Genomic DNA, 20109 nt, shown 5'->3' on the forward strand with positions numbered 1-20109 from the left:
CTGCCTCTACAAACACCCCCAAGAAAACTGCTTTCTTAACCATCAGCAGTGTTCAGGGAAAGGATGAAGGGGACTATTATTGTTTTGCAGGGAGACACAGTGAGCAAAGTCAATGAGACGCTTCATCAAAAACCTCCCATAAGGTTAGATCTTGCATGCATGACCACCCATACTTCAACTCTCTGTTTTCTTAAAGACGTCTCCTTAGCATTGTGTCAATCACCCCAGGCAATGACTCTGAACTCCCTTATTCCAATTCCAAGGCAAGAGAGTTCCCATCATGGATCATCACCAAAGTCACAGGAAAGTTATGTGCTGTCCTTCCCTACTTTTCTACCATGCATGATTGCATAATCTTCCCTCAGCATCAAGACGATTTGAATCAACCAAGTGTGAAGGGACAATAGAGGAGCCTGGATAGCTCAGCAGACTAATGCATTGTAATTTAACTCCAGCTGTCTGCAATTAGTAAGTTCGAATCTTGCCAGGCTCAAGGTTGACTCAGCCTTCCATCCTTTCTAAGGTAGGTAAATTGAGGACCCAGTTTGTGGGGGCAATAAGCTGACTTTGTATAAATATACAAAAGTATGAAGGCTATTGCTTAACACATTGTAAGCCACCCTGAGTCTCCGGAGAAGGGCGGCATATAAATCAACTTAAAAAAAAAAAAAAAAGTAACCGGCGTTGCTCTGAGAGAAAGTGAAGGAACCGTGAAGACATTTGAGGCTAGGGCACCTTGCTCTGAAACTTATTTGGAATAGAAGAAAGTGTCACCCAGTTATGGTTACAGGACTTGACAGCAGAGGGTGCCACCTTCCTAGAAATGCACCCAGCCAAACACTCCTGAAACTGTCCTCTGTGCAACAGACTGAGCAATTTTACCAGCTGCAAAATACCTCATGCAGATGTCAAGAAAGGGGAAAAAAACAGATTTTATAATCAGTTTGTGACATCCGAGGTATTCTGTGGAGAAGGATTTGGGACAATTCTGGAGAGTTTTTTATGTCCAGATACACTTTTGAGGGAGATTCCCACGTCATTGCAGTCTAACTTCCTCTAGAGTTGCAAAGTATTCCTTTATACAGTTTCTCCTTCTTGTCTGGAATTGCATCAGTTTGTCGTCTGGTAAAACTAGTCCTCCTCAAATCCCCATCCTGCGTTCATCTTTTGTGAATGCCTTTCTCCTAATTTTCCTAGTTATGACTTAAAACCTAAATAAAGGCATCTCCTTAACCCTTCCCTTCATGCAAATGTCTCCTCTGCTCATTGGTCAAAATCAATTCAAAGAAAGCCAATCAGTGCGTCTATATTTGCATGGATCTTTCTTCACTTCTAGAAAGACTTAAGAAAGAAGGCAGAAGGATCCCAAGTAGATATTCCTTGGTTTTAGGAAGGGAGACCTTTTGAAGGAAAGCACCATGGCCTGGACACTGGTTTTCTTTTCATTCCTCAGTTATTTCTCATGTAAGTAGGTAGAGAACCTCTTCTTAAACTGTGTAATAAAAACTCTCTAATTTCCACAATATAAAATCCTATATGGTCCATCCAAAGGATGGTTCTGGGATTTTTGGAGGCCCAGATAATATAACAATTCTTTATCGTTTCCTCTGTTTTCCTCACTTCGTAAAGGCATCATGTCACAGCCCACCTTGACTCAGCCAGCCTCCCAGTCTGGATCTCTAGGAGGGACAATTAAAATATCCTGTGCCATCAGCAGCTCTCCAAACTACATTGTCTGGATTCAACAGAGATCTGGGGAAGCCCCTCGCTTTGTGCACTGTGATACCTGCAGCAGCAGAGGAGAAGGGATCCCAGACCGATTCACGGCAACCCGGTCAGGCAACAACGGCTACTTAACCGTCACCAACCTTCAGACTGAAGACGAGGCTGATTATTACTGTCACATGTGGTATAGCAGTGGAAACGTGTTCCACAGTGATACAATCTAATGGGGAACTGAGACAAAAACCTTCGTCCTTCACAGAACATGGAGTTGCTCAAAGGTTGCGTTGGCTTTTCTATGATGGAATGAAAGTGCACTGCAAGCTGTTGCTGCCAAGCAGAGATAAAAAGAGAGATCCATCTTGCAGAAGAAGGCAACTAAAATATAGAAACACAAGAAAAACATCTTCATTCTTCTGGGCGCAAGAATGAAATGATGAGTATAATATAGAAGGACATACATTATGGTTCCTACTTGTGTAGTAAGCCATGCGTTCATTCCCTACGTTGACATTTTGCAGTTGAAAATTGTGTTTAGCCTACTAACAAACCAAAAGAAGTGGAGAAATAGATTTTTTTAATCAAAAAGTTCTACGATAAATTCTCCTCATGCACATCGGTGATAGGTTCTCCTGATTCAGCCCTCCCGTCCCTCTCCTCTTCCCTGCCTCCACAATGACCCCAGAGAGAATGCTCCAAACTGACTTCTCACAAGGCACTGTGGAAATCAGGTAAAGCACCATATGAAACAACGCCAAAGGTTGGAAGTAGCCTACCCTCAGACCCTATAATCCATAGCAATTCATTCTGATGGAAACATCTCAAGATGTTTCCCATATCACTGTGATCAGAAGGGTCATTAACCTTTCCTTCTATTTTCTTGCTTTAATTTTCGTTTATGGAAGCATAGAAAGATCCATCTTTCTGCCAATGTGGAATTAGGTATGTGATGCTAGTAGTTGTGAAAACAGAGGAAATTGGTGATGTTGAATTGGCCCAAAAAAAAGTAACCAAATATTTGTTTTTGTGACTTTGTCCACCTTTTTTGTTAAGCCCGATCAAGAGTCATATGTCACAGGAATTCCAAAAGTTGGGGAAAAAATGGGGATATTATGTTGAATTTGGTGTAATAACACAATCTTGGAAACTTTGTCTGTGGCCAATTTATGCTAAATATAATTTAAATGCTGTTACTGAGAATTTCTTTCTGAACAGAAAACATCTCTCCCTGGCTTTATTGATTGCATAAGCTTCTCTGGACAACAAGGTGACCCAACTCAACCAAGGATGAAGGACATTAAAAGAATCTGCTTTGCTCTGAGGAGGAAAGAAGGAACCCTGCAAAAGTTTGAGGCTGGGATCACCTTTCTCTGAGATATATTTTGTATGGGAGAAAGTGTCACCCAGTTATGGTTACAGGACTTGACAGCAGAGGGTGCCACCTTCCTAGAAATGCACCCAGCCAAACACTCCTGAAACTCTCCTCTGTGCAACAGACCAAGCAATTTCCCCAGCGGCAAAATCCCTCATGCAGATGTCAAGAAAGGAAAAAGAAACAGATTTTATAATCAGTTTGTGACATTTGAGGTGTTGTATGGAGGAGGATTTGGGACAACTCTGGAGAGTTTTTTATGTCCAGATACACTTTTGAGGGAGATTCCCATGTCATTGCAGTCTACCGTAACTTCCTCTAGAGTTGCAAAGGATTCCTTTATACAGTTTCTCCTTCTTGTCTGGAATTGCATAGTAGACACATCAGTTTGTCTTCTGGTAAAACTAGTCCTCCTCAAATCCCCTTTCTTACTTCATATTTTGTGAAAGCCTTTCTCCTAAATTTTCCACATTATGAGCTGAAACATAAATAAAGACATCTCCTTAACCCTTCCCTTTATACAAATGTCTCCTCTGCTCATTGGTCAAATCAATTCAATGAAAGCCAATCAATGTACTTATATTTGCATGGATCTTTCTTCAGTTCTAGAAAGACTTAAGAAAGAAGGCAGAAGGATCCCAAGTAGATATTCCTTGGTATTAGGAAGGGAGACTGTTCGAAGGAAAGCACCATGGCCTGGACACTGGTTTTCCTTTCACTTCTTACTTATTTCTCACGTAAGTGTGTGTGGGACCTCTTCTTAAACTGTCCAATAAAAACTCTCTAATTTGTGCAATATAAAATCCCATATGGTCCATCCAAAGGATGGTTCTGGGATTTTTGGAGACCCACATAATATTACAGGTCTTTATTATTTCTTCTTTTTTCCCCCCATTTTGTAAAGGCGTCACTTCACAGCCCACCTTAACTCAGCCTGACTCCCAGTCTGGATCTCCAGGAGAGACAATTAAAATATCCTGTGCCATCAGCAGCAGTTCAAACCGTATTTACTGGTTTCAGCAGAAATCTGGGGAAGCTCCTCGCTTTGTGCACTGTGATGGCTGCAGCAACAGGGGGGAAGGGATCCCAGACCGATTCACGGGAACCCGATCAGGCAACAACGGCTACTTAACCATCACTAACCTTCAGGCTGAAGACGAGGCCAATTATTACTGTAACATGTGGTATATCAGTGGTGCAGAGTTCCACAGTGAGACAATCTAAAGGGGAACTGAGACAAAAAAACCTTCTTCCTTCACAGAACACAGAGTTGCACAAAGGTTACATTGCTCTTTCTTGTGTTTATTTATTCAATTCAATTTATATCCCGCTCTTCTCCTAGTGGACTCAGTGGACTCAGGGTTTAATTAACGTGCATTGAAAACTGTTGAAAACTGTTATTTCCAGGCGGCGATTGACCCAGAGATCCATCTTTCAGAAGAAGGCAACTAAAATACAAGAAAAACATCTTCACTCTTCTGGTCACAAGAATGGAATGATGAGCATAAACAAATATTAATATACAAGTTTATGATGAGCATAAACAAATATTAATATACAAGCACATACATTGCAGTTCTCACTTGTGTAGTAAGCCTCTGCATTCATTCCCTACGTTGACATTTTGCAGTTGAAAATTGTGTTTAGCCTCTGAACAAACTAAAAGAAGTGGAGAAATAGATTTTTTTTTAATCAAAAATTTGTACGATAAATTCTCCTCATGCACATCTGTGATAGGTTCTCCTGATTCAGCCCTTCCGTTCCTCTCCTCTTCTCTGCCTCCACAATGACCCCAAACTGACTTCTCACAAGGCACTGTGGAAATCAGGTAAAGCACCATATGAAATAACGACAAAGGTTGGAGGTAGCCCACCCTCTGACTCTATAATCCATAGCAATTCACTTCTGATGGAAACATCTCAAGATGTTTCCCATATCACCTTGCTCTGAAACTTATTTGGAATAGAAGAAAGTGTCACCCAGTTATGGTTACAGGACTTGACAGCAGAGGGTGCCACCGTCCTAGAAATGCACCCAGCCAAACACTCCTGAAACTGTCCTCTGTGCAACAGACTGAGCAATTTTACCAGCTGCAAAATACCTCATGCAGATATCAAGAAAGGAAAAAAAAAACAGATTTTATAATCAGTTTGTGACATCCGAGGTATTGTGCGGAGAAGGATTTGGGACAATTCTGGAGAGTTTTTTATGTCCAGATACACTTTTGAGGGAGATTCCCATGTCATTGCAGTCTACCGTAACTACCTGTAGAGTTGCAAAGTATTCCTTTATACAGTTTCTCCTTCTTGTCTGGAATTGCATCAATTTGTCTTCTGGTAAAACTAGTCCTCCTCAAATCCCCATCCTGCGTTCATCTTTTGTGAATGCCTTTCTCCTAATTTTCCTAGTTATGACTTAAAACCTAAATAAAGGCATCTCCTTAACCCTTCCCTTCATGCAAATGTCTCCTCTGCTCATTGGTCAAAATCAATTCAAAGAAAGCCAATCAGTGCGTCTATATTTGCATGGATCTTTCTTCAATTCTAGGAGGATTTAAGTAAAAAGGCAGAAGGATCCCAGGTAGATATTCCTTGGTTTTAGGAAGGGAGACCTTTTGAAGGAAAGCACCATGGCCTGGACACTGGTTTTCCTTTCCCTTCTCAGTTATTTCTCATGTAAGTATGTGTGGGACCTCTTCTTAAACTGTCCAATAAAAACTCTGCAGTTTGCACAATATAAAATCCAATATGGTCCATCCAAAGGATGGTTCTGGGATTTTTGGAGGCCCTGATAATGTAACAAATCTTCATTTTTTCCTCCTTTTCCCCCCTCTTTGTAAAGGTGTCACTTCACAGCCCACCTTGACTCAGTCGGTCTCCCAGTCTGGATCTCTAGGAGGGACAATTAAAATATCCTGTGCCATCAGCAGCTCTCCAAACTATATTTACTGGCTTCAGCAGAGATCTGGGGAAGCTCCTCGCTTTGTTCATTGTGATGGCTGCAGCAGAGGAGAAGGGATCCCAGACCGATTCACGGGAACCCGGTCAGGCAACAATGGCTACTTAACTATCACCAACCTTCAGGCTGAAGACGAGGCTGATTATTACTGTTACATGTGGTATAGCAGTGGAAAGGTGTTCCACAGTGATACAATCTAATGGGGAACTGAGACAAAAACCTTCTTCTTCTTTTGAATAGCAGAGAGTTGCTCAAAGGTTGGGTTGGTCCTTCTCTGATCGAAGGACATTAAAAGAACCTGCTTTGCTCTGAGGAGGAAAGAAGGAACCCTGCAAAAATTTGGGGCTGGGGTCACCTTTCTCTGAGATATATTTTGTATGGGAGAAAGTGTCACCCAGTTATGGTTACAGGACTTGACCGCAGAGGGTGCCACCTTCCTAGAAATGCACCCAACTAAACATCTGTCACCACTCCTGAAACATGCTGGAGGAGATCAAAGGCAACCTGCTAGGTTACCTTGAGCTGAATCAACTTAGTAGAAGGACGCCTGGCGTTGATCAATATTGGCCTGGGGTGCAGATTAAGTAATAGCCATGATGAATGTAGACACCAGAGGGCACACCTCTCAAACTAATGAGATCCAGTGCCGTTGCAACCCTGGGTCTTAAATAAGGAATCCTGGTCAACCATATCTATTCAACAGTCTGTGAAGTTCTAACACCTGCTTCTTTTGGAAGTCTTCAACCCAGAGGAAACCAAAAGAGCTATGAATAAATATAATGAATGCCAAAATGATACATTAGTTCTTAGGTCCTCCTCCTCCTCCTCTTCTTTTTCTTCTTCTTCCTCCACCTCAGTTATTATTTCTCTTTCTCCTCTTCCTCCTCCTCCTCCTCCTCCTCCTCCTTCTCTTCCTTTACCATCTCCTCCTCCTCCTGCTGCTCCTTCTTCTCCTCATATTCCTTCTCATATTCCTAATATGATTTGATTGCTTATTTGTACCCTATGACTATCATTAAGTGTTGTACTTTATGATTCTTGATGAACATATCTCTTCTTTTATGTACACCGAGAGCATATGCACCAAGACAAATTCCTTGTGTATCCAATCACACTTGGCCAATAAAATTCTATTCTATTCCTCCTCCTCCTCCTTCTTCTCCTCCTTCCCTTCCTCCTCACCAAATTTCCAAAGATATGCATTTTGTAACAAAAACCATTGGGTCTCAGTTGGGAGCACAACGGGATAGGGCCCATGTACTGCCTGTACTTATAGCACCCTTCAGGTATGTCTGAAGTAGAACCCCCACCTGGACGACAAATTGGGACAAGCTTTGGAAACGCATTTTAGCAACATCTGGTCAACTGTAAGCTCCTCCTCTCAAATCTTGATAAAGAATTGGGACCCTCGCTTTATTTGGTAGCGTCTGCAAGAATGAAGGCGTGAAGAGGAGGTGGTGCTTTTTAAGGGGGAAATGATTTGAATATGAGCTTGGATCAGAGGTCCCACAAGGTTTAAGAGGGAAAGAGAAAGTCTGAACTAAAGGAGATTCTGAGCTTTAGGAAGTTGTGGGGGGGGGGTTTGAATGCCCATAATGATCTGGTTATCACTCTCCTTCGTGGTATTCAACTTTTGCTCAGGTACGGCAAAAGAAGATCTCGTTCTCCTCCAATGGAACCTTGCTTGGTTCATCAATCACCTCTTTCTCTCTACAGGTTCTCCCTCGGTGAACCAGCCCCAATCTACCTCCGTGCCTCTGGGACAAGATATTCAGATCACTTGCAGGGGAGATAATATGGATGCCAAACTTCAGCAATGGTTTCAACAACAACCGGGCAAGACACCTAAGCTCATTATTTACAGTGGAGGTACCAGGCCAGCAGGAATCTCAGAGCGATATTCAGGCTCGGTGTCTGGGAACACAGCTGTGTTAAGCATTGCCAGGGCCCAGGCTGAGGATGAGGCAATCTACCATTGTCTCTTATGGTGGGATGGCATCTATCACTGGCCACAGTGAAACAGGCAAAGGAGGAAGTGAGACAAAACCTCTTAGTATGAAAAGGAGGCACTACTCATTAACTAACTGTTCTGACAGCCAGCCTTAGCAGAAACAAGAAACAGACTCCTGACTCTAGACTCCAGACTCACAAACACACACACACTCTTTATTTACCTCTTGTGAATTATTATCTGAATGGCATTGTCATTGTCTGAATGGCATTCACCCACCGAAAAGTCCAAGCAAGAGTCCTGCAAGGAATTAACTGCAGCAACAGACCTTATCAGTTCCTTGTGATAATTGCAAAACCGTGAGCTCCCAGCCGAAAGGCTGCAAATTAAATTCTTTAAGCTGCAAATTAAGTTCTTTAAATTAAGCAGTCTTTGTGGCATGAAACGCAATGAGCAAAATCTCCAGAAATATGAACTGTTGTCTCCTACGGCAACCACTCACCTTTCCCTCTATTTATTCCCCAGCCCCAGGAAGGGGCCATTCAGCGTCCATGTGTGCTTTGGATCGAACTCTTGGCAGTGGGCAGAGTTAGTCTGCAATATTGTATTCTAACCATTCTTAATAGCAGTGGCACTTAGACTTATACACCGCTTCACAGTGCTTTACAGCCCTCTCTAAGCAGTTTACAGAGTCAACCTATTGTCCCCAACAATCTGGGTCTTTGTTTTACCGATCTCTGAAGGATGGAAGGCTGAGTCAACCTTGAGCCAGTCAGGATCGAACTCCTGGCAGTGGGGCAGAATTAGTCTGCAATACTGCATTCTAATCATTGTGTCACCACTGGTACAGAATAGAACATAGAACGTAGAACGTAGAACGTAGAACACAGAACACAGAACACAGAACACAGAACACAGAACACAGAACACAGAACACAGAACACAGAACACAGAACACAGAACACAGAACACAGAACATAGTAGAATAGAGCCTAGACTTGTTATACCGCTTCATAGTGTTTTACAGCCCACTCTAAGCAGTTTACAGAGTCAGCCTCTTGCCCCTAACAATCTGGGTCCTCATTTTATCGACCTTGGAAGGATGGAAGGTTGAATCAACCTTGAGCCAATCAGGATTGAACTCCTGGCTGTCGACAGAGTCAGCCTACAATAACCACCGCATCCTCATGGCTCTTCTACTACTACACCAACTATTTCAAAGCCAATGCTTTGCATCTGAAGGTTAGTCACAAGACGTGTGACGTATATAAAAGGGAAGGCACAAGTGTTGAAGCAGTTGACTTTTTTGCCTTCAGGAGGAAAGTGCATCAGATTTCCCATCATGTTCTGGGCTTCCTTCCTTCTCTCGTTGCTGGTCAACTCCTCAGGTGCTGTAAAAGAAGAGAGATCGTTGGATAGATGTTTCATCAAGTGGAAATGTTCTCTTGCACAAGATATTATTTATTTGTTTGTTTCTTTGCATAGGATCCTTTGGCCAGTATGTCCTGACCCAGCCGGCATCCGTATCTGTCTCCCTGGGACAGAATGAAAGGATCACTTGTTCAGCAAACAACATTGGAAGGAAGAATGTCCACTGGTACCAGCAGAAGCCTGGAGATCCTCCTGTTCTGATTATATACAATGATAACCAGAGACCCACAGGGATCTCAGACCGATTCTCTGGCACCAACTCTGGTAATACGGCCACCTTAAGCCTCTCCAGAGCCCAAGCACAGGACGAGGCAGTATATTACTGTCAGGTGTGGGACAGTAATCAGTGCACAGTGATACAATCTAAGGGGGAAGTGCAACAAAAACCTCCTTCTGAGACATTCAACCTTCTGGTTGGCTTGGAGAAGCTCAACTGTCCCCAACAAGGAAGATCTCCCTGTTCCAAGAGGGGAAAAAATGCCAAGCCAAGAATCTCTCTGGGGTGAGGTCTACTTTATGGATTCCTGACCTCCAAGACCTGTCATCTTCCCATGATTCTCCCCTCCCTTCACACTTTCACAGACTCAACCAGACGTTTCTTGACATGGGAATCATCTTGAGGGAATGTAGGAGAACTTCTCTACTTTTGAATTGATGCCTAATGGCAATTATGCACCTTAGGCAGGAAAATATTGCTTTCCGTGCATTCTGCTTCCCATTTGAGTCCATCTAATTGCTCCACAACGTCTACATGTCTGCAACATGTCTCAGATTATGGAGCAGAACCATAAGGCAGTGGTATCACTGTAACTTCCTCCTGCCCAGTTTTGCTTCTTCTTGCTCTGCTTGGCCACCCACCTCTTACAACTGAAGAGAACACCTGAAATTGTTTTTCTGGTTGCATGGTCTACATGTCTGCAAGCACACCATGTTGCCTATAGATTGTTGGGGTGGGGGAGGAAGCTGTTAAATCTCCCTGGGGAGCGCCCCATTGAGAAAGATCATACTAGTGCCACACCCAGAAAGATATTTTCTTATATGCTGTTTCATTCAGCACCTTTTCCGAATAATTCATCTATTGCAAAACTTAGTAGGATGTTTTGTTTGACTGGGAGATACCGCAAATTACAGGAGATTTATTCCATATGTTTTTCTTCTAGCCAGGTTTTCCCTACGTAACCAAGGTTTTTTTGTAGCTCCAGCTCAGTAGAATCACATCTACTCGGTTCTGGGCTTTTTTCTTTTCGAACAGCTAGCAAGCTCTAACTGCTAGGTGGGAGACCTAAATAGATCCATTTCTAGCTCGTTTGCTTTCATCAGTAGGCCACACCCATATCTTATGTATATATAGATATAGATATAGATATATAGAATTGTCCTAAAAATGCGAGTTCCAGGTATAGTTATAGAAGAGGCAATAGACATCACGATCTCCGGAACGTTTAAAAGTTTAAAAAAAATTTATTTTAAAACTTGTGCTAAGCTTTCATCGGCCCCTACCGACTTCGTCAGAGTGTAAAATTCCCATTGAGTAGCTGCTTGCTTTTATGTGACGCTGATCAGTTTAGTCATTGCGCGCGTAACAGGCCCACACCCTTGCGTTCCCCCTGTAATTAACTTTTTTTCTGCCTTAGTCATGCTAACAGATGACGATGCACTTCCCCCTGCCTCCTTTCCGCATTGTGTGTTGCCTCTTTCTCTCCCTGGGGGGTAACGCAGGGTTATCAGGCATTGCTTTGAAGGTATTTCTCCCGGCTCCTTCTCCCTCATTGTTATGCCTTTCCCGTTTAGGCATACATGTTGCCTCCTCTAAACCCATTCGTTTTGCCCATGATCTTGTGATGGGTCTGCGTTGTTCTTCCTTACCCCCCCTATCTTCCTCATTCTGCTGTTTCCCTAACCTACTCTCTTGCTCTCTGTCACATCTTCATTGGGCCACTCTCCATGCCTAAAGGAGGAAATTTGTCCCCGATCTCCATTCAGTCTTAGTGACCGGTCCTCCTTAAGTATTTCCTGGTGCCATAAAGCCTGATATGCAGGTGGTATGTCAATACGTCTATTGAGGGAGTTGTTCTTAGAAAACCAGGCTTCTTTCAAGAAGCGCCCTCCTTTTGTTTCGTCAAGGGCAACGACTTCAGTCTCTTGGAAGTTGAACTCGTGACCATGCTCCTCCATATGCATCCAAATCTGGGATGCGCTCAGACCTGGTTCTGGTTTCATTTTTAAATAAAATAGAGAATAACAGGAATAAATTCTCCATCTTCATCACAGTTGCAATGAAAAGGATTGCACACAGTGCTGTTTTTTCCCCCCCTTGTGATTAAAATTTGAAAATTGATATTTCTCACGGGAAGGAAACTGTGGCTGAAGCTGAACGGATCTCTTCATTCCTAGACTGTCATCTTAACCGCTAGATATCACTTTATTTTAAACCGTGAGATGTGATTGTGCATGTACGCTTCTCTGAGCCTTATAAAACTCCCCTTTTTAAAATCATATCAGAAAAGGCAATGGGATCTGTCTCAAAAGAGGTTTGGTCACGTGGGGGAACTGAGCTCTATCAAAAGCTGCAACTGTGGTTACAAAAAAAGATGTTGAGACTTTGGGAAGAGTTCAGAGAAGAGCAATAAGAGGAGACTAAACCATATGAAGAACAGTTGCAAGAATTGGGTATGGCAAGTCTAGAAAGAAGGACTAAGGGTGACATAATGGCAGTATTCCAGTATTTGAGGGGCTGCCACAAAGAAGAGGGGAGGGGGTCAACTTGGTTTCCCAAGCACCTGAAGGCAGGACAAGAAACAATGGATGGAAACTAATCAAGGAGAGAAGCAATCTGGAATTAAGGAGTAATTTCCTAACAGTGAGAATAATTAATAAATGAGTGGAACAGAAGTTGCCTTCAGGAGCTATGGGTACTTCATCACTGGAGTTGTTTAAGAAGAGCCTGGACAGCCATTTGTCCAAAATGGTATAGGGTCTATTGCTTGAACAGAAGCTTGAACTATTCTGAATTGACTCTTGAGAAAGGTCCTCTCTTCATCATATAATTGAGGATAAAGTACGTTGATGGGGATCCTAGACCAAACCAGCTACTGTAACATGGCCGCCCTAAGTATAACCCTAGTCAAGGGAGATGAACGAAAGAAGAGATAAAAAGAGGAACAGGAAACCTGATCTCTTCCTTCCAAGTGAAATTCTTTTTATCAAAAACTACTAATGAGATGCAAGTTGAATTTGCATAAAGGGGAGGACTCCAATTTGGGAGGGGTTTAAAGGGACTAAAGCAGTCTCCCAATTTGAGTTTCCCAAACAGCTCAATTCTGCATCATGGAGTGGTCTCTGCTCTTGGCTGTCTTCTTCTTATGGTGGACAGGTAATTTAGGAAGAATTCTCACCTCTGGATTTATCTGATGGTTTGGAAAGCATCAGCTTCAAGCTAGAACTGTGGTTTGATCCTGATAACAAAGCCATGACTTCCATGCCTTCCAAACCATCGAAGTTCAGGGGTGTCTGGATTTAAATCAGAGCACCTCTTCGAAAGATACGCCAAGAATGGTTCTATAGCATGTCTATCTTCATTCTCTTCCATTGCTTTAATTTTATTTTCAGGAGCCAACTCACAGTTCACCTTGACTCAACCCACAACACAATCATTTCAACGGGGACAACCAGCAAAGATCTCCTGTACCATGAGCCAAGACAGCCGAGTGGGCAGCTCTGACATGTCTTGGTACCAACAGAAGGCTGGAGAGAGACCCAAATTCCTTCTCTATGACAACAACAACAATGGCAGGTTCTCGGGGACCATAGACAGCTCTGCCAATGCAGCCTATTTAACCATTGGAAACCTCCAGGCTGATGATGAGGCTGATTACTATTGTGGTGGTAATTACGGCAGTGGGTATCCACAGTGATACACTCACATGCAGAAGTGAGACAAAAACCTCCCGTTGTGCTTTCTTACAAACACTTCCTTTTTCCCCTGAACGAGCCATCAGCCTGGCCTGGGAAATACTGACACAGTTAATACTTAAGAACAGACCCGTTTCTTTCTGAATAAGCTTAAAGACCTGGTTCTGGTTCATTTTTAAATAAAACAGAGAATAACAGGAATAAATTCTCCATCTTCATCACAGTTGCAATGAAAAGTATTGCACACAGTATCGTCTTAGTGCTGTTTTTTCCCCCCTTGTGATTAAAATTTGAAAATTGATATTTCTCACGGGAAGGAAACTGTGGCTGAAGCTGAACGGATCTCTTCATTCCTAGTCTGTCATCTTAACCACTAGATATCACTTTATTTTAAACCGTGAGATGTGATTGCGCATGTACGCTTCTCTGAGCCTTATAAAACTCCCCTTTTTAAAATCATATCAGAAAAGGCAATGGGATCTGTCTCAAAAGAGGTTTCATCACGTGGGAGAACTGAGCTCTATCAAAAGCTGCAACTGTGGTTACAAAAAAGATGTTGAGACTTTGGGAAGAGTGCAGAGAAGAGCAATAAGAGGAGACTAAACCATATGAAGAACAGTTGCAAGAATTGGGTATGGCAAGTCTAGAAAGAAGGACTAAGGGTGATATAATGGCAGTATTACAGTATTGAGGGGCTGCCACAAAGAAGAGGGGAGGGGGTCAACTTGGTTTCCCAAGCACCTGAAGGCAGGACAAGAAACAATGGATGGAAACTAATCAAGGAGAGAAGCAATCTGGAATTAAGGAGCAATTTCCTAACAGTGAGAATAATTAATAAAATGAGTGGAACAGAAGTTGCCTTCAGAACTTATGGGTGCTTCATCATTGGAGTTGTTTAAGAAGAGGCTAGACAGCCATTTGTCCAAAATGGTATAGGGTCTATTTCTTGAACAGAAGCTTGAACTATTCTGAATTGACTCTTGAGAAAGGTCCTCTCTTCATCATATAATTGAGGATAAAGTACGTTGATGGGGATCCTAGACAAAACCAGCTACTGTAACATTGCCGCCCTAAGTATAACCATGGTCAAGGGAGATGAACGAAAGAAGAGATAAAAAGAGGAACAGGAAACCTGATCTCTTCCTTCCAAGTGAAATTCTTTTTATCAAAAAACTACTAATGAGATGCAAGCTGAATTTGCATAAAGGGGAGGACTCCAATTTTGGGAGGGGTTTAAAGGGACTAAAGCAGTCTCCCAATTTGAGTTCCCCAAACAGCTCAATTCTGCATCATGGAGTGGTCTCTGCTCTTGGCTGTCTTCTTCTTATGGTGGACAGGTAATTTAGGAAGAATTCTCACCTCTGGATTTATCTGATGGTTTGGAAAGCATCAGCTTCAAGCTAGAACTGTGGTTTGATCCTGATAACAAAGCCATGACTTCTATGCCTTCCAAACCATCGAAGTTCAGGGGTGTCTGGATTTAAATCAGAGCACCTCTTCGAAAGATATGCCAAGAATGGTTCTATAGCATGTCTATCTTCATTCTCTTCCATTGTTTTAATTTTATTTTCAGGAGCCAACTCACAGTTCACCTTGACTCAACCCACAACACAATCATTTCAACGGGGACAACCAGCAAAGATCTCCTGTACCATGAGCCAAGACAGCCGAGTGGGCAGCTCTGACATGTCTTGGTACCAACAGAAGGCTGGAGAGAGACCCAAATTCCTTCTCTATGACAACAACAACAACGGCAGGTTCTCGGGGACCATAGACAGCTCTGCCAATGCAGCCTATTTAACCGTTGGAAACCTCCAGGCTGATGATGAGGCTATTTACTATTGTGGTGGTGGTTACAGCAGTGGGTATCCACAGTGATACACTCACATGCAGAAGTGAGACAAAAACCTCCGGTTGTGCTTTCTTACAAACACTTCCTTTTTCCCCTGAACGAGCCATCAGCCTGGCCTGGGAAATACTGACACAGTTAATACTTAAGAACAGACCCGTTTCTTTCTGAATAAGCTTAAAGACCTGGTTCTGCTTCATTTTTAAATAAAGCAGAGAATAACAGGAATAAATTCTCCATCTTCATCACAGTTGCAATGAAAAGTATTGCACACAGTATCGTCTTAGTGCTGTTTTTTCCCCCCTTGTGATTAAAATTTGAAAATTGATATTTCTCACGGGAAGGAAACTGTGGCTGAAGCTGAACGGATCTCTTCATTCCTCGACTGTCATCTTAACCGCTAGATATCACTTTATTTTAAACCGTGAGATGTGATTGCGCATGTACGCTTCTCTGAGCCTTATAAAACTCCCCTTTTTAAAATCATATCAGAAAAGGCAATGGGATCTGTCTCAAAAGAGGTTTGGTCACGTGGGGGAACTGAGCTCTATCAAAAGCTGCAACTGTGGTTACAAAAAAAGGTGTTGAGACTTTGGGAAGAGTGCAGAGAAGAGCAATAAGAGGAGACTAAACCATATGAAGAACAGTTGCAAGGATTGGGTATGGCAAGTCTAGAAAGAAGGACTAAGGGTGACATAATGGCAGTATTCCGGTATTTGAGGGGCTGCCACAAAGAAGAGGGGAGGGGGTCAACTTAGCTTCCAAAGCACCTGAAGGCAGGACAAGAAACAATGGATGGAAACTAATCAAGGAGAGAAGCAGTCTGGAATTAAGGAGTCGGGATCGGGACGCCTTGCGCACGGTCACTCATGCCCTTGTCACCTCCCGGTTGGACTATTGTAATGCTCTCTACATGGGGCTCCCCTTGAAGAGCACTCGGAGGCTCCAACTGGTCCAGAATGCGGCCGCGCGGGTGGTTATGGGTGCAACCCGTTGCGCCCACGTGACACCCCTCCTGCACGAGCTGCACTGGCTCCCAGTGGTCTTCCGGGTGCGATTCAAGGTGTTGGTTACCACCTTTAAAGCGCTCCATGGCATAGGACCCGGGTACCTTCGGGACCGACTTCTACCACCAATAGCCTCCCACCGACCAGTCCGCTCGCACAGAGAGGGTCTCCTCCGGGTGCCATCAGCCAAGTTATGTCGGCTGGCGACACCCAGGGGGAGGCCCTTCTCTGTGGGAGCCCCAGCCCTGTGGAATGAACTGCCCCCCGAAATACGAAAGATTTCCGACCTCCGGGTGTTTCGCTGCGCTCTGAAGACCCTGTTGTTCCACCAGGCAGGGTTACTAACATAACGTTTTAAATTGGGGTATTTTAAATTTCTGGGATTTTAATTGGAGCCTAATTATTTAATGATTTTAAATTTTAAATTGTTGTCGTGTTTTTTTGTGTTTTTAAATAGGCTGTACACCGCCCTGAGTCCTTCGGGAGAAGGGCGGTATAGAAATAAAATTATTATTATTATTATTATTATTAAGGAGTAATTTCCTAACAGTGAGAATAATTAATAAATGAGTGGAACAGAAGTTGCCTTCAGGAGCTATGGGTGCTTCATCACTGGAGTTGTTTAAGAAGAGCCTGGACAGCCATTTGTCCAAAATGGTATAGGGTCTATTGCTTGAACAGAAGCTTGAACTATTCTGAATTGACTCTCGAGAAAGGTCCTCTCCTCATCATATAATTGAGGATAAAGTACGTTGATGGGGATCCTAGACCAAACTAGCTACTGTAACATGGCCGCCCTAAGTATAACCATGGTCAAGAGAGATGAATGAAAGAAGAGATAAAAAGAGGAACAGGAAACCTGATCTCTTCCTTCCAAGTGAAATTCTTTTTCTCAAAAACTACTAATGAGATGCAAGTTGAATTTGCATAAAGGGGAGGACTCCAATTTTGGGAGGGGTTTAAAGGGACTAAAGCAGTCTCCCAATTTGAGTTTCCCAAACAGCTCAATTCTGCATCATGGAGTGGTCTCTGCTCTTGGCTGTCTTCTTCTTATGGTGGACAGGTAATTTAGGAAGAATTCTCACCTCTGGATTTATCTGATGGTTTGGAAAGCATCAGCTTCAAGCTAGAACTGTGGTTTGATCCTGATAACAAAGCCATGACTTCTATGCCTTCCAAACCATCGAAGTTCAGGGGTGTCTGGATTTAAATCAGAGCACCTCTTCGAAAGATACGCCAAGAATGGTTCTATAGCATGTCTATCTTCATTCTCTTCCATTGCTTTAATTTTATTTTCAGGAGCCAACTCACAGTTCACCTTGACTCAACCCACAACACAATCATTTCAACGGGGACAACCAGCAAAGATCTCCTGTACCATGAGCCAAGACAGCCGAGTGGGCAGCTCTTTCATGTCTTGGTACCAACAGAAGGCTGGAGAGAGACCCAAATTCCTTCTCTATGACAACAACAACAACAGCAGATTCTCGGGGACCATAGACAGCTCTGCCAATACAGCCTATTTAACCGTTGGAAACCTCCAGGCTGATGATGAGGCTATTTACTATTGTGGTGGTGGTTACAGCAGTGGGTATCCACAGTGATACACTCACATGCAGAAGTGAGACAAAAACCTCCCCTTGTGCTTACTTGCAAACACTTCCTTTTTCCCCTGAACGAGCCATTTGTTCTAACCATTGGAAACCTCCAGGCTGATGATGAGGGTATTTACTATTGTGGTGGTGCTTACGGCAGTGGCAGCAACGGGTGGTATCCACAGTGATACACTCACTTGCAGAAGTGAGACAAAAACCTCCCCTTGTGAACACTTCCTTCTTCCCCTTTCGTGAACCATCAGCCTGGCCTGTGAAATATTTACACAGTTAATACTTAGAGAGCAGAGTCAGTTCTTCTCTCAGCCTTGCTAACCATAAGGACCTTCTCCTTTTTGGAAAATGAAAAATGGCAGGGATAAATTTGCAATATTCATCAGAGTTGCAATAAAGAAACATTGCATCCATTACATTTTTATGGAAATACAATTCAAATACCCAAAGGACTAGAGTTTAGAAAGCAAATCTGATGTAGAATTCAGTTTGAACCAAGAACCATGGTTGGACTATAATTTAAATTTGGGCCAAACCCCAAAACTGGGTGGGTTTCTTTGTTGTTGTTGTTCTCCTTTACCTTCTATATTTTAATTATATGAGATGTTTGATTTCCACGATAAAACCAGTGGGGTCTTTTTTTTTGACAATTCAAAAGCAGAAGTAGAGGCAAATTTGGCTGAGAGAGATTGTGGGGTGGTTTCTGTGGCTGAACCTCAACTGATCTCTTCAATCCTGATCTATGACCTGAACCACTATTTGACATTTTTCTTCTAAAAATCAGGGATGTGGTTGCCCGGGCTTGCTTCCCTGAACTTTAAAAAGAGCCAACTAACTCCTTCCTCTTTTAAGAATCCTCTTTCAAAAGACGCTGCAATCTGTCTCCACAGAGGTTTGGCCATAGGGAGGAGCTCTTACTTCATTTTTCAAATATTTTTAGAGGACCACTTCAGATTGAAACTGAATATCTAAACCGAATCAATGCTTTACGTGAGTGTGGATGGAACAACACAGGTGATATACTGAAACCACACGGATTTCAGTTTGGAATCCCTTCCACAACTTCCAGGATTTTTTCCTGAAAAGGATAAGAACTGGGGAAACATTATCAGTGCTCTAGGAATTTTTTACTCTGGGTTTTGCAAACTAGTTGTTCAAGTAACAGGATTGGTCAAAAGGCTGTTTTTTGACATCAATGAATCGTGAGAAAGGTCCTCTCCTCAACATATCTATGAGATCATTGGGGACCTCAAATCGATACTCTGAAACCAGCTCCTGCCACATGTCCACCCACACAGGTGTCTCTAGGGCCAAACAGAGACAAGACAAACAAGAGGTTAAAAAGTAACAGGAAACCATGTCTTTCCTCCAAATGCAATTCTTTTTATCCAAAACCTGCTAACAAGATGCAAGCTGAATTTGCATAAAGGGGGCAGCACTCAGATTCTTGGGGGTTAAAAGGGATTATAGCAGTCTTCCAATTTGAGTTTCCCAAAAAGCTCAATTCTCCATCATGGCTTGGTCTCTGCTCTTGGCTGTCTTGGCTGTCTTATGGTGGACAGGTAATTTGGGAAGAATCCCTAACTCTGAATTTACCTCTGCAAGCAGTCATTGTTTGCAAAGTATCAGGTTCAAGCTGTAACTGTGGTTTGATCTTGATGTCACAGCCACCGCCTTCCATGCCTTCCAACCCATCGAAATTGAGTGATGTCTGGATTTCAGTCAGAGCAGCTCTTCCAAAGCTACTCCAAGAGTGGATGAATAGGATGTCTCTCTTCATTCTCTTCCTCTTTTTATTTTCAGGAGCCAACTCACAGATAACCTTGACTCAGCCTGTGGCACAATCGTTTCCCCTGGGACAACCAGCAAAAATCTCATGTACCATGAGCCAAGTTGCCCAAGTAGGCAGTCGTAACATACATTGGTACCAACAGAAGGCTGGAGAGAGCCCCAAACACCTTCTCTATAATGCCGGCAGCAACGGTCGGTTCACGGGGTATAAGGACGCCTCTACCAATGCAGCCTATTTAACCATTACAAACCTCCAGGATGAGGATGAGGCTGGTTATTATTGTGCTAGTTATTATGGCAGTACCAACAACTGGAAGTATCCACAGTGATACACTCACTTGCAGAAGTGAGACTAAAACCTCCCCTTGTGCTTACTTGTAAAAACTCCCTGCCTTCTTCCTCTGAACTAACTCTGAACTTGACTGTGAAATATTTACACAATTCATACTTAAGAACAGACTCAGTTCTTCTCTCAGCCTTGCTAAGCATAGAGACCACACTGTTCAGTA

The 20109-nt window shown here is 42.9% G+C and overlaps 1 gene segment (V, D, J or C); it reads left to right on the forward strand.

Annotated features, from left to right (window-relative positions):
* The first annotated feature begins 1370 nt into the window (after positions 1-1370).
* Positions 1371-20109, forward strand: part of LOC132709600 (immunoglobulin lambda-1 light chain-like) — a 105922-nt gene continuing 87183 nt past the window's right edge. Inside the window, 2 exon segments of the V gene segment in view lie at positions 1371-1464; positions 1630-1927. Coding sequence covers positions 1419-1464; positions 1630-1927 — 344 coding nt within the window.

Source organism: Pantherophis guttatus, chromosome 17, assembly GCF_059756535.1.
Source record: "Pantherophis guttatus breed Tessera chromosome 17, ASM5975653v1, whole genome shotgun sequence".
Taxonomy (NCBI): domain Eukaryota; kingdom Metazoa; phylum Chordata; class Lepidosauria; order Squamata; family Colubridae; genus Pantherophis; species Pantherophis guttatus.